At 36.5% G+C, this 12,998-nt stretch overlaps 2 protein-coding genes across 3 annotated transcripts in view; one reads left to right on the top strand and one right to left on the bottom strand.

Annotated features, from left to right (window-relative positions):
- The window catches only part of shtn1 (shootin 1), a 28,878-nt gene extending 26,597 nt beyond the window's left edge, over positions 1 to 2,281 (top strand). The window contains exon 17 of the mRNA XM_084393218.1: positions 2,138 to 2,281. The gene's annotated coding sequence lies outside the window, so the exon portion shown is untranslated. The remainder of the gene's footprint in view (positions 1 to 2,137) is intronic.
- Positions 2,282 to 2,419: 138 nt separating this feature from the next.
- eno4 (enolase 4) lies at positions 2,420 to 9,912 on the bottom strand. 2 transcript variants are annotated; one of them, XM_084393860.1, is made up of 13 exons: positions 9,683 to 9,912; positions 9,318 to 9,446; positions 7,675 to 7,859; positions 7,414 to 7,562; positions 6,462 to 6,631; positions 5,879 to 6,007; positions 5,006 to 5,077; positions 4,070 to 4,228; positions 3,806 to 3,931; positions 3,494 to 3,686; positions 3,301 to 3,353; positions 2,744 to 2,861; positions 2,420 to 2,629 (listed from the first exon to the last, which is right to left on the bottom strand). In XM_084393860.1, exons 1-13 carry the CDS (start codon positions 9,854 to 9,856, stop codon positions 2,538 to 2,540), a joined length of 1,749 nt encoding a protein of 582 aa, XP_084249986.1. In that variant the 5' UTR covers positions 9,857 to 9,912; the 3' UTR covers positions 2,420 to 2,537. The 2 variants fall into 2 exon arrangements, with proteins under 2 accessions (XP_084249986.1, XP_084249987.1); XM_084393861.1 differs by having other exon boundaries at positions 3,301 to 3,347.
- Between the last annotated feature and the right edge of the window lie 3,086 nt (positions 9,913 to 12,998).

Below are 12,998 nucleotides of genomic sequence, written 5' to 3'. Positions count from 1 at the left end.
AAGGCTGTGTTTGAGAAACGTTTTTTTGCCATTGTGAATAGAAGAGCTTTGTGGAAGAGCTTTGCGATTTAGCTTCAAGTCTAAGGAAAGCCATGAGGTTGTTTGTAATGCCACTTGTGAATTTGGTAAACAACAATGTTAAATGTAAGTTAAAGTACTGTTGTTCATGACCGTTTTGCAGTAGACTAGCTGTGTATATAGCATGGATAGAGCCGATATCAGGGATATGTTTAGGATTAAAAGTCTTTTGTAAAGGCTATGATGTAAAGGCTATTTTCCATTGGTTACACCTTTATTAATGAGGCGTTCGTTGGTTTGTTGCCTTCATATCTAACAAATACATGTTAATGTTCAATCAAATGATCGGCTGAAATAAATTCTAGTGCATTTAAAAAAAAAAAATATATATATATATATATATATATATATATATATTTGGGGGACATTTTAAGGAGAAATTTGGTCCGGTGACGCTGTATTAATATGCAGTCAGTCGCATTTAAAGTAAATACTATATAAAACATGTAATTTGGTAACAATGATAACGTTTTTTTGTTTTGTTTTTCTTTGATATTTAAAATATTAATAAATATTTTCCTCATATGTTAATTGTTTAATCATTGTTTAATATCATGTAGGATATAATATTACTATACTAATTGTATAATACTACTCTATATGCCACTAGACGCGGAAGAGATGAGATCACTGGAATGATAAATATTCTGGAAAGCATCTGGATCCTTTTTTAGTGAGAAAGTTTTTCATCAATTTCAACAAGCATTCCCAGCAGCTCTCAAAAGACAATTGATAATCAACTCACACTTTCACTAGCTCTTCTGTCTTGCTAGTAGCGTATTTTGATCTGTTGAAGTTTCCAGGTCGCCATTTGTTGAAGATGCAAGTTGTAAATGAGTAAATATCTTATTCAATTGTAGTCTCTCCCATCTTCTTCTGGCCTACATGTTTCTCTTAATCGATGTACTATACACATTCTGTCAGTCTCAACAAGCTTATAATCATGAAACGCCACGCCGCAGCGGTTTCTGTCCGTCTTACTGTACGTTTCCTTTTTTTTATCGTGTTCTGTAACACTTGTCTTGCGCTTGTTTCAAAACCCTAGTCAAGCAACACAAAACAGCCTCAATTTCGAGCCCAGCTTGTGTGTGTGTGTATGTGAAAAACACTTAATTTCATCTGTTTTGTTAGTCATTTTGTTTATTTTCCAAACAGAATGATTGCCTGGTGGGGAGCCAGAGTAAGTCTCCAGAAGCCCCCTCCACTCCTGCCGTGTGGAAATCGCTTTTTTTCTTCTTCACAGATGTCAACCATTGTACACTTGCTGTCAAAATGCTGTCTGTTCTGCATCATGTAACTTTGGTGCATTTTCTCTGAGATGCGTTTCTCTCCTTAAAAGGTGCAATGTTAGTCATTTAGGATTTCTAGAAATCAATTAAGAGGTAAACAAGATAACGGACATGTTGTGAGTTGGTTGGGAGCTGAACGCATCACATTCTTGGAGAGTTTTCTGTAGTTTCGCAGCGCAGCTGTGGGTTTGTGTTTTCTCTCACTTGTTAACACAAAACAGTCCATTCACACTCTTTCACACAAACACATAAACACACACTAACACTTGTATGAAGCGGACACTGCTGCCCTTTTGAACAGGCTGGATAATTGGCCCCATTCAGTCACTGTGTGTGTCAGTATCTGTTGTCTGTATATAGTGAGAAGAGGATGTGGAGAAGGAAGTGATGGGTTGTTTTATGCCTCTTCATAATTGAAGAACAGCTTTGATTTCTCAAAAAACCTGAGAACAAATGGGGGAAAGACTTCATTGCCTGGGTTTTTTTCTATTTTTTTATTTATCCAAGTAGCATTTTAGAATTTAAATGAATACAAAAAAAATATATATATATATATATATATATATATATATATATATTTAAATGATGTAATTAAAGGCAGAATTTCTGTATTTAAATATAATGTGTAATGTTTCACTGGGCAATATATATTTTTAGTATTAAAAATATTAGTTAGTTTAATATTTTTTTTTTTAAATAGGTCCCAGTATATAACAAATTCATTTTGGATTCATTTTTGTAATAATAGTAAGTATTTTTTTATCTTGCAGGTAAATCTGAAGCACAAGGAATGGAAAATACCTCAGGAAGGAAAATATTGACAAACAATATTTTGTGGGCAAAATTTGACGTCGATCACAATAATTATATGGTTTATGTGGAAATGTTTACTGTGACATATTAAAATATATTTTAAAAGAAATTGGGTGGGCTTTATTTAAAAAAAAAACACTTTATTTAATAATGTTCTTTTTCTTTTTCTTTTTTCAAAAATGTATACACCATCTATTAGCACAAAAATATCACACAGGAATATGTTTTCTAGATGAGGTGGGTCAGTTTACAATCTTGCGCCTAAAAATCTATTTTGACGTGAATTATAATTGATCTGAATTTTGATGTCATGCAGTCAGTCAGGTCAGACAAACCCTACTGTGATAATGTTAGGCATCATTTAGTAGAGATGGTCACAGAGTCACAGCCGCTTCCAGAGTTAAATGCTTCGGAAAGATCTGACAGAGGCTGTTTTTTTTCTCTAGCACCTGCAAGACACAAAGGTACTATACATTGAAACACACTAGTTTTCTGAATATAGATGCTACTAATGGCGGTTTCCATTATGTGAGTGTGAGAATGTGTGAAAGAGAGAATCGTACCCAGGTTCCCCTCCTGCTCCAGTTCCTCTTCTATCGCCATCAGACGATTGTATTTGTCCATTCGCTGTCCTCCTCTCAACCCGCCCAGTTTGAGAAAGGACACGCCTGACCCTACGGCCTTTAAACACATACATATAGTGAGGTCCCAAAACTAAAAACCTGGGACTCAAAATCTAATTAAACTGATCAACTTTTAGGACTTTGAAAAATGTCAAACAAATCAAATGAAGAAATATTTAAGACTCAGCATTATTGGTCACTAATCAAATCAGCAAACATCTTTTTAGTTTTTTGTGCAAATATGCTATGATAATAGTTTATAATACATTTTTCTTCTTAATTAGAACAATTATTGGTTTGTGTTTGACACGTTTCGTTTCAAATGTATGATAAAAATGTAATTTCATGGACTTCATTAGTTGTTTGACTTATTCATTGGCACACATTCAGAAATGATTCTTATTATTTATTAAAAGACATGGTCAAAATACTACATGCATGTCACTGAGATATAAATTCCCTAGCAAGAAATAAATCAAGAAGTATGACCAACCCACCAAGTCAACAATTGATGTATCACCACAGCCTGCAGCCAGCATCGTCTCTGCATCTCAATCCACAGAGGGAAGACGTGTACTTATTACAGGCAATATATTTAGACTTGGACATTGTACTTTTACAAATTATTGTCAAAACAACTTTTTTGACAGTTGGCACTTAGTTTACGGTTTGCTTATGTTTGGAGCTTACCTTTCTGCTCTGCTATGCTTTGTATAAGGTCAGAGATGGTCATATCATTGTGAAGCCTATTAATGACCCCAGTGACCCCAGGTGGGAGGGGTTTGGCATCACTCCAGCGAGGACAGAGATTGAATGCAGCATCTGCAATCAGGCAGCATGTTTGCCCAATCACTGAGGCCAGTCTCTCCCACTGATCTACATCCTAAACTCAGAGACACGCCGTCAGTTCAACCATTCCCCGGTCTACCAGATGACACTTGGTGAAGTCACTTTTATTGCTTTAAGGGGTTAAATACATGTTGTTGTTTTTTTTAAACTCACCTCTTTCCTGAAAGGATCAATTAGAGATTTGATAGCTGGATATTTATTAATCAGCCCCTCGTACATGTCCACCAACTCATCTGGGGATTTGTGACAGCCTGACATTACCTCATACTTCCCACGTGACTAGAAGACAAACGTTTAAAATGGTTACTGTATGTTATTAAGACTTTAATTTTTTAACGTGGTGTTGCATCTAATTTAGTACTTGCATAAGTGAATATGAGCCTAATAATTTCCCTTTTCTGTCTTCCAATCACTCACATAGTCCATGAGGCCGTGTGCTGCACAGTTTATGGCCAAGCGCAGGTCTGAACCCAGAGGCAATGCCAGGTTAGCACACGCCTCTGTGACCAGATCAAGAGCCTGTTCGGGATGTTCAAACCCCACCTGTAACGCTCCCTCATCGGATACACCTATAGGCTGAGGCAGTAAGAGAACAGGTGAGTGAGAGAGGAATATGATGTTGAAAAGAAATAAAAAGTCTCATAATCAAATATTGGCAACATATGGCAAACCTTAAATGGTTAACAAGTTTCAGACTGTACTAGTTTGGGATCATTATCTTAACCTGCACAAAAGGTCTTAAAATTATTCATGTTATTTTGAAAGAAGTCTCTTATGCTCACCAAAGCTGCATTTATTTGATTCAAAAATATGGTAAACACAGTAACATTGTGAAAGATTATTACAATTTAAAATAACTGTTTTTGATTTGAATATATTTTAAAATATAATTTATTCCTGTAATGGCAAAGCTGAATTTTTCAGTGTCACATGATCCTTCAGAAATCACTCTAATATTCTGATTTGATGCTCAGTATTATTATCAATGCTGAAAACAATTGTGCTGCTTAACATTTTTGAGGAAACCACAATACTTCTTTCAGAATGTCATAATGTTATGAAGGTTTTCACCGAGGCTATTCACAGTGCACCAGTAATAGCCTCCCATCTAAACATAAATATATATTTATTGTGTGACATGCTGTTAAGTGGTTCAATCGCCATTCATAAGCCCTGCACATGATTTGGGCCTGTTTATTTCATTCAGATGGTGATGTGCAGATAATTATCCCATCAAAGCATCAAAAAAATCCCCACGTAATTTGTGTGCTGCTTGATGCTTTTGTGTGAGCCGGAGCATAGAGCATTATGTTCCTTTTGTCATTGAGTCAAACCATATGAGAGCATCCTTACCCCTGCTTTATACGCCGATCCATTCAAAACTCTCCTCATTTCACACTGCAGCTCAAGACCCATGCCGATGACCTACAAGGCCAACACACACATACACATACACTAAAGATAAACAGTAGGGATATTGGAAGTGAGAGCAGTCAGCACAGTATAGACACGGAACGTTCTCAGAAAGTTGGCTAACGTTCTGGCAAGGTTCTCTCAAAGTTATGAACAAACGTTCTTCCAATAACGTTAATAGAATGTTCGTTCAAAGCTATCTGGTCTTTAATAATGTTAGCAAAGACACATTAATAATACATTGTTCGTGGAGCCTTTTTTTAGTTGGATGTCTGTGTACATTTTTCTTGTTTCAGTACATTCAAAAGTAACGTTCCCATAATGTTTTATGTTCCCTTAAAACAGCGTTTTTTGTTGTTGTTTTTTTGCATTTTCAAAAAACTTTCATATCCTCAGAATATTTTGTTATATGAATATCTGAACATGGAATATATCAAACCAAATAACAGAACCTCTGCTTTTAAACAACAACAACAACAAAAAACTTTTTATTCTAGCTTCATTTATTCTTTTACATCAACACTTTTGGGTGAGAAAAATTGGGTTAGGGTACGCATCATTAAAAAAAGCAACATTTTGAACATTGCATTTTTGTCAAAGACTACGTTCGGAACGGATTCACAAAGATTATCAAATCGCTTGTATCACTTGTTTTTGTTCCTTCTTCACCTGTGTTTTGATCCGGAGGTTCTGTACTCTTTCAGAAAATGCATAATAGCGCCCCTTACTATATAACAGTGAAAACATGGATTGCCGTCAGAGTGTTTGTTTGTTTTTAATGTGAAAAGGTGGGATCTTTGAGCATATGCATACTTCTCTGACTTTTTGCGACAAGCTGGGCATAAGGATGACCTCCTCCAGAAGGTTGAGTTTACCCACAGAGTTCTTTCCACAGCTCAGGATTGTAATCATTGGCACAGGCAGGTGCATCTCATTCTGAGCCTAAAGCAGTTCACAGGAAGTGAAGCAAAAGGATAAAAAGGAGATTTACATTAGTATAGTATTCAGTACATTTCTGTATAATAATTCCATCAGAACACAAGCCTTCTCCCACAATGCAATTCTTCTCAAATACACGGATATCCACTTGACGATTAAAACATGTATCGTGTGTGTTTTGTATTTACACGCACTTTAAACGTTAATATTCGTATTCGCCGTGGATACATTAAATTGAGCAAAAGTGACAGGAAAGATTATACGTAATATTATTTATATTGTTACAAAAAATATGTTAAGTGAATTCAAAAATGTTTCCACAAAAATATGATTATACCACTACACTGGTTATAATTAAAAAATGTACTGTATTTTTGATTAAATAAATGCAGCTTTTTTTAAGCATAAAAATGATCATAAAATCTTACCAACCCCACATTTTTGAACGGTATTGTACCTGCAGGACTCTTAATGATGTGATATGTCGGTATAGGGGTGCTCCTAAAAGTCCGGCCGCGGTTTTAGCCACCACCAAAGAAACAACAGCAACTGCCGTGGCCCCTGGCAGCCTCGGCTCTGGGGGTTCTGCAGGAGGGAGGAGCTTCTCCGTGCTGTTTCCTTTTTTACCTGGGAACAAAGACAGACACATCAAGAGAAAGTGCAGGGGACGGAGAGGTCAGATTAAAAGATGTGCAGTTTAAAGTGCACAGTTATCATACATCACCTGAATCTTAAAAGAGAGATGAAGCAGCAAAGGTTTCAGTCACTGATGTCATCGTATCAGGCATATTTATGACACTTGATTCATTTATTCCTCTAGCAGAAATGTCCAATAATAGCAGGTTTACTGAGATTAACAAATGTCGAAATAGCGGTCGACGCGAGAGACGACCCACTCCTTTTAGAATAAAACCGCTCTTTCTAGGTCACTGATATGACTGAAGGCCATCATTTCAAATCATTTTTTCAAAAGTACTATTCATTTCTGTAGGCGTAAAATGTTTTCTACAGTAGGAAAGGTTTCTTAGGGCATATTTAAATATATCTGTGATTTCTCTAAGATAATTTGGATTAAATGAAAAGGTGAAATGGAGTCACCGTCACATAGATTGCTATTCAACTCAGCTAAAGTAACTAAAAGCAGCTCCCAGAAGGGTTTCTGTGAAAGAGAGAAGTGTGAAGACTGCTTTTACAACAGCTGTGAGATTGGCTGGAGTTTTGTTTAACCTCCTGTCTTTGTATCCCACAGACATGACTTGCTACACTAACATGGGTTGCTGTCCTCCTTTGGCTCCCTCACTTAAACTGTCTCTGATCTCTCTAATATTCTGAAATATTTATTGTGAGAACTCAAGTTTGCAACACAACTAAAAACCCTGTAGAAATGGCAAGACATTAAGCTCCTTTACCTTTATCACCACCTTTCTTGTCTTTGGCAGGAGCCGGTGTGGGAGTGGCCTGGGGCGGAGCCTCAGGCACTGTTTCATCACTCAACTCCTCCTCCTTCTCTCTGTTAAGACTGTCCTTGTGCTCCAGGTAACGTGCCATGAAGAAATCTCTGCAGAACATACACGCAACCTCAGTCTTGCATGTGCGTATTAACGTCTGGTTATCATAGCAATCTTCGTGTCAAAATTTGCGCGTGTATTTTCTATTGAATGTGTGATCACCTGAGTATTTTGTCTACGTTGTTTTGGTCCGAGGGGTTGAAGCCTTGCAGCATTGGACTGAGATGCTCTCTGATCCACTTCAGAGCCGTTGTGTTGGACAGATGTTGCTGGTCGATATTAGAAACCGCCTCTCCTGACTCTGCCATACCATCACAAGGGTCCCCCATCACCGCACTGCACACCATCTATGATTTACACAAAAGCTCATTCAAATTCAAAATGTACCACTGTATTTGTCAAATCTGGTTATTCAATTTAATTCTAGGCCTATTTAATTAATTTATTCAGAAGTATTTCATTTAATATTTTATTGTGGCTTTATCTTAGTTACCAAACACCATTTTAAATAGTGTTGTAAAATAGAGAATATTTTAAATAGAGTCATGGACTGTGTTTTTATATGGTTAGAAAAAGAGCTCTTGTATAGATTGAAAAATGATTTCTAGAGAAATGATCAAAATAAAACCAACAACAATAATAATAATATAAAGATATAATAAAAAAGTTCATTACAGCACTTATTCGCGCACACAGCTTCAGCCTTTTAAGAGATATTCTGCTGTTTCTTCTAAAAAATGAATTAATAAACAGGTTCATGATCAGGAAAAGATCAAGATCTGAATATAATAATCTGCACATGAGCTGTTGATCTGATGTGTGCTGGTGTTTGTTACTTGATCTCAAGATCTTTGGATTTTGATGTCAAAATGTATGGATTTAACAATATGCATTTCTTACAATAGGTAAAGTGCCTGATGCGATGAGGATGCTTCATTTATCCTGTTCTTTATCTCTACAGCCATACTAAACGGTGCTGCAGATGAGCGATTGCTTCAGTAGAAGCTGAAGATGAGTGTGTTTGGGTTTGGCTAATGCTAATGCAAAGGTCAGAGTTCAGAAAGTTCCTTTGAAAAGTGTGACGTCACGTTCCAATACTGCCAAAACACTGATTTGAACCTGGGCAGTGTTTGCAATCCTCTCTTTCAAACAGCTTTTCTCCCAACTTTTCTATCCCTCTTATGTGCTGTTCTCCTCCCCTCCTCCTTTCACCTCTCCTCTCCTCCCCCCAGCTCATGCCTACAGTCGGCTGTTCCCTGTCCCGCTGTATTACCGTCATAAGCTCTGATTGTGCCAAACCAAAACAGCAGCGCTCTCAACTGCAATATGGCCACCGTGCCAGAAGGCATAATGCTTACCTCGCAAACACAAACAGAGCTTCAGAGAGAGATCAAAACAGACGGAGAATGAGAGACGGAGAGTGATCTGATGGTCACACATAGTGGTTGGTTGCTGAGGCACGTGCGTCACTGTACAAACGCCCAAGCTCTCCTACTCTAATTGTTCTGTGTTTGTCTGTGTGCATGAGTATGTGGACACGCTGTGACCTAAATTCATCATCGTGTCACTACAGATTTCTCCTGTGAACTGTACAGCATGGTGCAAAGGTTACATGGTGGACGACCAGTTTCTGGTCCCCCATAACCATCAAAACAGAGACACTGTTTCACACAGTCAACATCTGACTGATGTTAATTTAATTATTTTAGGCCTGCTTACTGTAATACACCTAAACCCCATCCATGTGACAAATTGGTAGCTGCTCTGAAATGCAGGAAAAACATGCGGATGATTCCAGAATCTACCTTTTCCTCATTTCTGATGATGCAGTGCACTTCGCTCTGAACTGCTGTCAATCCTCTTCCGTCGAACACCTGCCTTCCGGTGATTTTACTAATCACTGGAGTACAGGAGAGCCTGGAAAAATAGTTTGCCTGAAAGAGCAGTTATTGATTTCGCATCATTATGTTGGTGTGTAATGATGGGGATCTGACCTACATAAATACTGTCTTCATTCTGGTAGAATAACGTAATGTAAAATGGACTAACTGTTAGACGTAATGTCAAAAATGCCATCCGTAATTCTAAAAAGGGTATCATCATAATTCTAAGACGAAACGTTTACAATTGTCATATCTCAAAAGCATTTAAGTATGTTGATTTGTCCCACCAGATAACCATAGATATCATCCGGCTTCTGCCAAAACATCTCGTTCAAGACGCTCTCTATCTTCTGCGGCACCCCGTTGGACCTGTAATACTCTGCGGCTTTGTTCTTCAAGTCGTAAAACTCCTGGTCCTCCTTTGATACTCTGCTGTGGCTCACGAATCCTTTATATGACATGGTGGTTTGGTTTACGACAGATTTTCTGCATTTGTTTACAGTCTTTAACTGTCATGTGCGCGCCTTCGCAGGGTTTGTTGACGATCTGTGGTTGCTCGGCAACCTCAGATGTAACACCGCGAGAATTGAGAAAGCGTTTCTCTTTCAAAACGCATTTAATTGGAACGAGTTCAATATCCATTTTGACGCTGTTGTGGCCTCCATAAATCTACAGGACCCTCCATCCCTCTTGACGTAAAATGCTGTGTTCATTGATGCACAGTGTTTTAGGCTTTAAATATGGTGCCTAGTAACTCTTAACAATATGATAAATATTATTTGTTGTAATTTATTGTAATTTTATGCATTATCAAACTTAATTAAAAAAAAAAAAAAACTATAACATGCACTCGCAAACGTTGAGATGAAGAACTGGCACCATCCTTCGTAGCCTTAACAATTAGGCCTAGGCTAAAATAGTTTTGTAGTGGCATGTAGCCTATATTTTATTTATTTATATAAATTATTTATTTATTTCTATTCTATTTAAGAAAAACATGAGCCATAAACTTCAACATATCAAAATATTTGGCCGCATTAATTTGTGATTTGGTTCTCCGTGTCAGGCTGTTGCTAAGAGCTTTACGGAACCTGCGGATTTAACACTTATTGACGTTAATCTTACACTCGCGGACGCGGCCCATGTGATATCAATGAAAATTGCAATACAATAAGGATTATTCAGTGTTCAAGAGAACGTCCGTTTAGTTGAAAATATTATAACGTTATCAGAGATACCCTAGTCTCCAAGTTTATAAGGCATTTTAAATTTCACGTGAGTAAAATGTCTAGATAATTGAACGCTTTGTTTCACCAGGCATTTCTGTTACGTTTTTGTAAAGCCTATATGTCTCTAAATAGTTTACTGTAATGGAAAAAAACTGAATTTGATTATTTTATGTGTTCAAAATAAAACAAAAACAACGAAAAAGGCGGTAAGGTAAAAAAAAAAAAAAAATCCGAGAAAGTCATAACAGATATTATTATTATTATTATAAATACTTCAAAGTGAGGATTTGTTGCTGCTGCTTAGCCCATCTGATAAGCTATATTAATGTAAGCGTAGACTATACAAAATTATTGATTGTCTACTCTAATCTATTGCACTCTACATTAATTATTATAGTGCATATATAGTGCAAGAGTTGTTTCCATTTCATGTTACATTTAGCATATGCCAATATATATTAATGTCAACAAAACAATGTTATAAAATATTTACATGTCTGAAAAGACAGGCTATACTAGCCTAAACCTCAGTTTCAGGACTTTTAATGCGTTTTGTTTTCAAATATTTAAAGGTTTAAAAATAAATAAAACTAATTTACCATTAATGCTAGCTATAACATGCGAAGTTATTATCTTATATGCGAATATATTATCTTATCACTGGTATATTTCCTACTAGTGAAGAAAAGGCTACAATGTGAATACATTTGTTTTGGTTCCTTTTTAAAATTAACCAGGACGTTCATGGAACAAAGCATGTAATTCTAAGTCCAATATAAAGTATGAATTATTACAAAGATATTATTTTAAAGTTTAAAGTATAATTTAATTTTATAGGCTATTTCTGAATCTACATTTTAAATCTGAATTTGCATGAATTTCTTCAAACACAACATTTATAGCTGTGAGTGCATATAGCTCTTTAACGATAAATTATGGGAATTATTAATAACTAAACACGTATATTGAAATGTTTTGATTTAGGAGTTTAAAGAGAGGTTTATTAAATATTTATTTTGCCACCACATATAATAGCCTATCAGATTTTTTTTTTTCTCCCTGTTGGCTGTTTTATATTAATTTATTCATTTTTTCTGTGTTCCTGTGCCGTATTAATAAAACATTTAGTCTGCAATGTTGTGAGCTATTACTTTATCCCCAAAAAATCCAGGATGCGTCTAAAGGTATGACATTAGAGTTAGCCTACAGCAGCGTCAACGGCACAGTTTTCTATCCAGACTTTTATCATATAGGCCTATATATGTACGAGCTAAAGTGAGAATTATTTTATATTAGATTTGCATTACATTTTTCAGGTTAGAATTCGTTGGCGAAAACTATGAGCTGCCTATACAAATCAACTTGCGCTGTTGTTAGTTCAGTAAGATAAAGGTCGGTGCCTTGATTAACGAGGGAAAATGAGTTTATGGTTTTTATTTTTTTCACGACATGCATTAGGCTAGATATTCGTAGGGTTTGATTATTAAAAGGGATTACAGGTGGAAATTAACGACATCTTAACATAATAGCATTATCAGAATTAATTGAGAGCATTGTTAACATGGAACAATATGAAGTCTATATAAACAATCTCTTTTTCCGTTTTCCAAATGAAATGCCTGTGTGGCACGCGCTTCTGCTCGATACCGGGCTCAGGTTCACGCGGAGGTCAGTCGCTTCAGGACAGGAAGTCATCGAGAGGGCACCAGCGTCACTGACGTCACGGACTAGAGCGCGTTTCATTGGCTTTCCCTGCGCTTGGCTGAGTAGTGCAGATGGGGAGGACACAAATAATATCTGACACAACAAAATATGTTTGCCTAAGCATGAACCGAGCCTCCATCATTTTTCCGCACGGAGCAAAAGCAGTATGATTTTAGAGGAACTAGGTAATTTTTTTTTTTTTTTTTTTGCGCATCGCTACGCAGACTAGAGCATTGCAGGGTGAATTAGTTAGGATGCAGTCTAGTAGCTTAGTTAAGAAGGGAAAACACCTCTGTATTTAGCCTAGGCCTATTCATCAAATTCATTAAGAAAAAAAAAAAAAAAAGTATTTGGACATAAATGTTTTCAAATCTATTTCTTGACCTAAAAAAATGATTTAAGCAGATAGCATATTAATGTATCCACTGCGCGGTCACAGTGGAGTTCAAGTGAGCATGCCTGCATGTCTGTCGCCACCAGCCGGTCACGTCTGCGCACTCTCAAGTTCAATATACGCATGCACTCAAAAGCTATTACATATGTAGTTTCTTTCATATATTATCCCGCCTACGAGAACATGCGCATTTTGCGTTGAAAACGCTTCACAAAATTCAGGTTAATTGCCATACAACTATAGGCCTATAGATAAATATAATATTTATGAAATTTA

This window comes from Rutilus rutilus (genome assembly GCF_951802725.1).
Source record: "Rutilus rutilus genome assembly, chromosome: 21".
Classification (NCBI taxonomy): Eukaryota; Metazoa; Chordata; class Actinopteri; order Cypriniformes; family Leuciscidae; genus Rutilus; species Rutilus rutilus.
This window is presented reverse-complemented; position numbering and strand designations above follow the sequence as displayed.

Excerpts from the sequence above, each read along its gene's own strand:
- eno4 (XM_084393860.1), bottom strand. The coding sequence starts at position 9,856 with ATGTCATATAAAGGATTCGTGAGCCACAGCAGAGTATCAAAGGAGGAC. Across the intron at positions 5,078-5,878 it reads TGTCGCAAAAAGTCAGAGAA|GTCATCGGCATGGGTCTTGA; the intron begins GTATGCATATGC and ends TTGGCCTTGTAG. Across the intron at positions 2,630-2,743 it reads GGAGCAGGAGGGGAACCTGG|GTGCTAGAGAAAAAAAACAG; the intron begins GTACGATTCTCT and ends TGTGTCTTGCAG.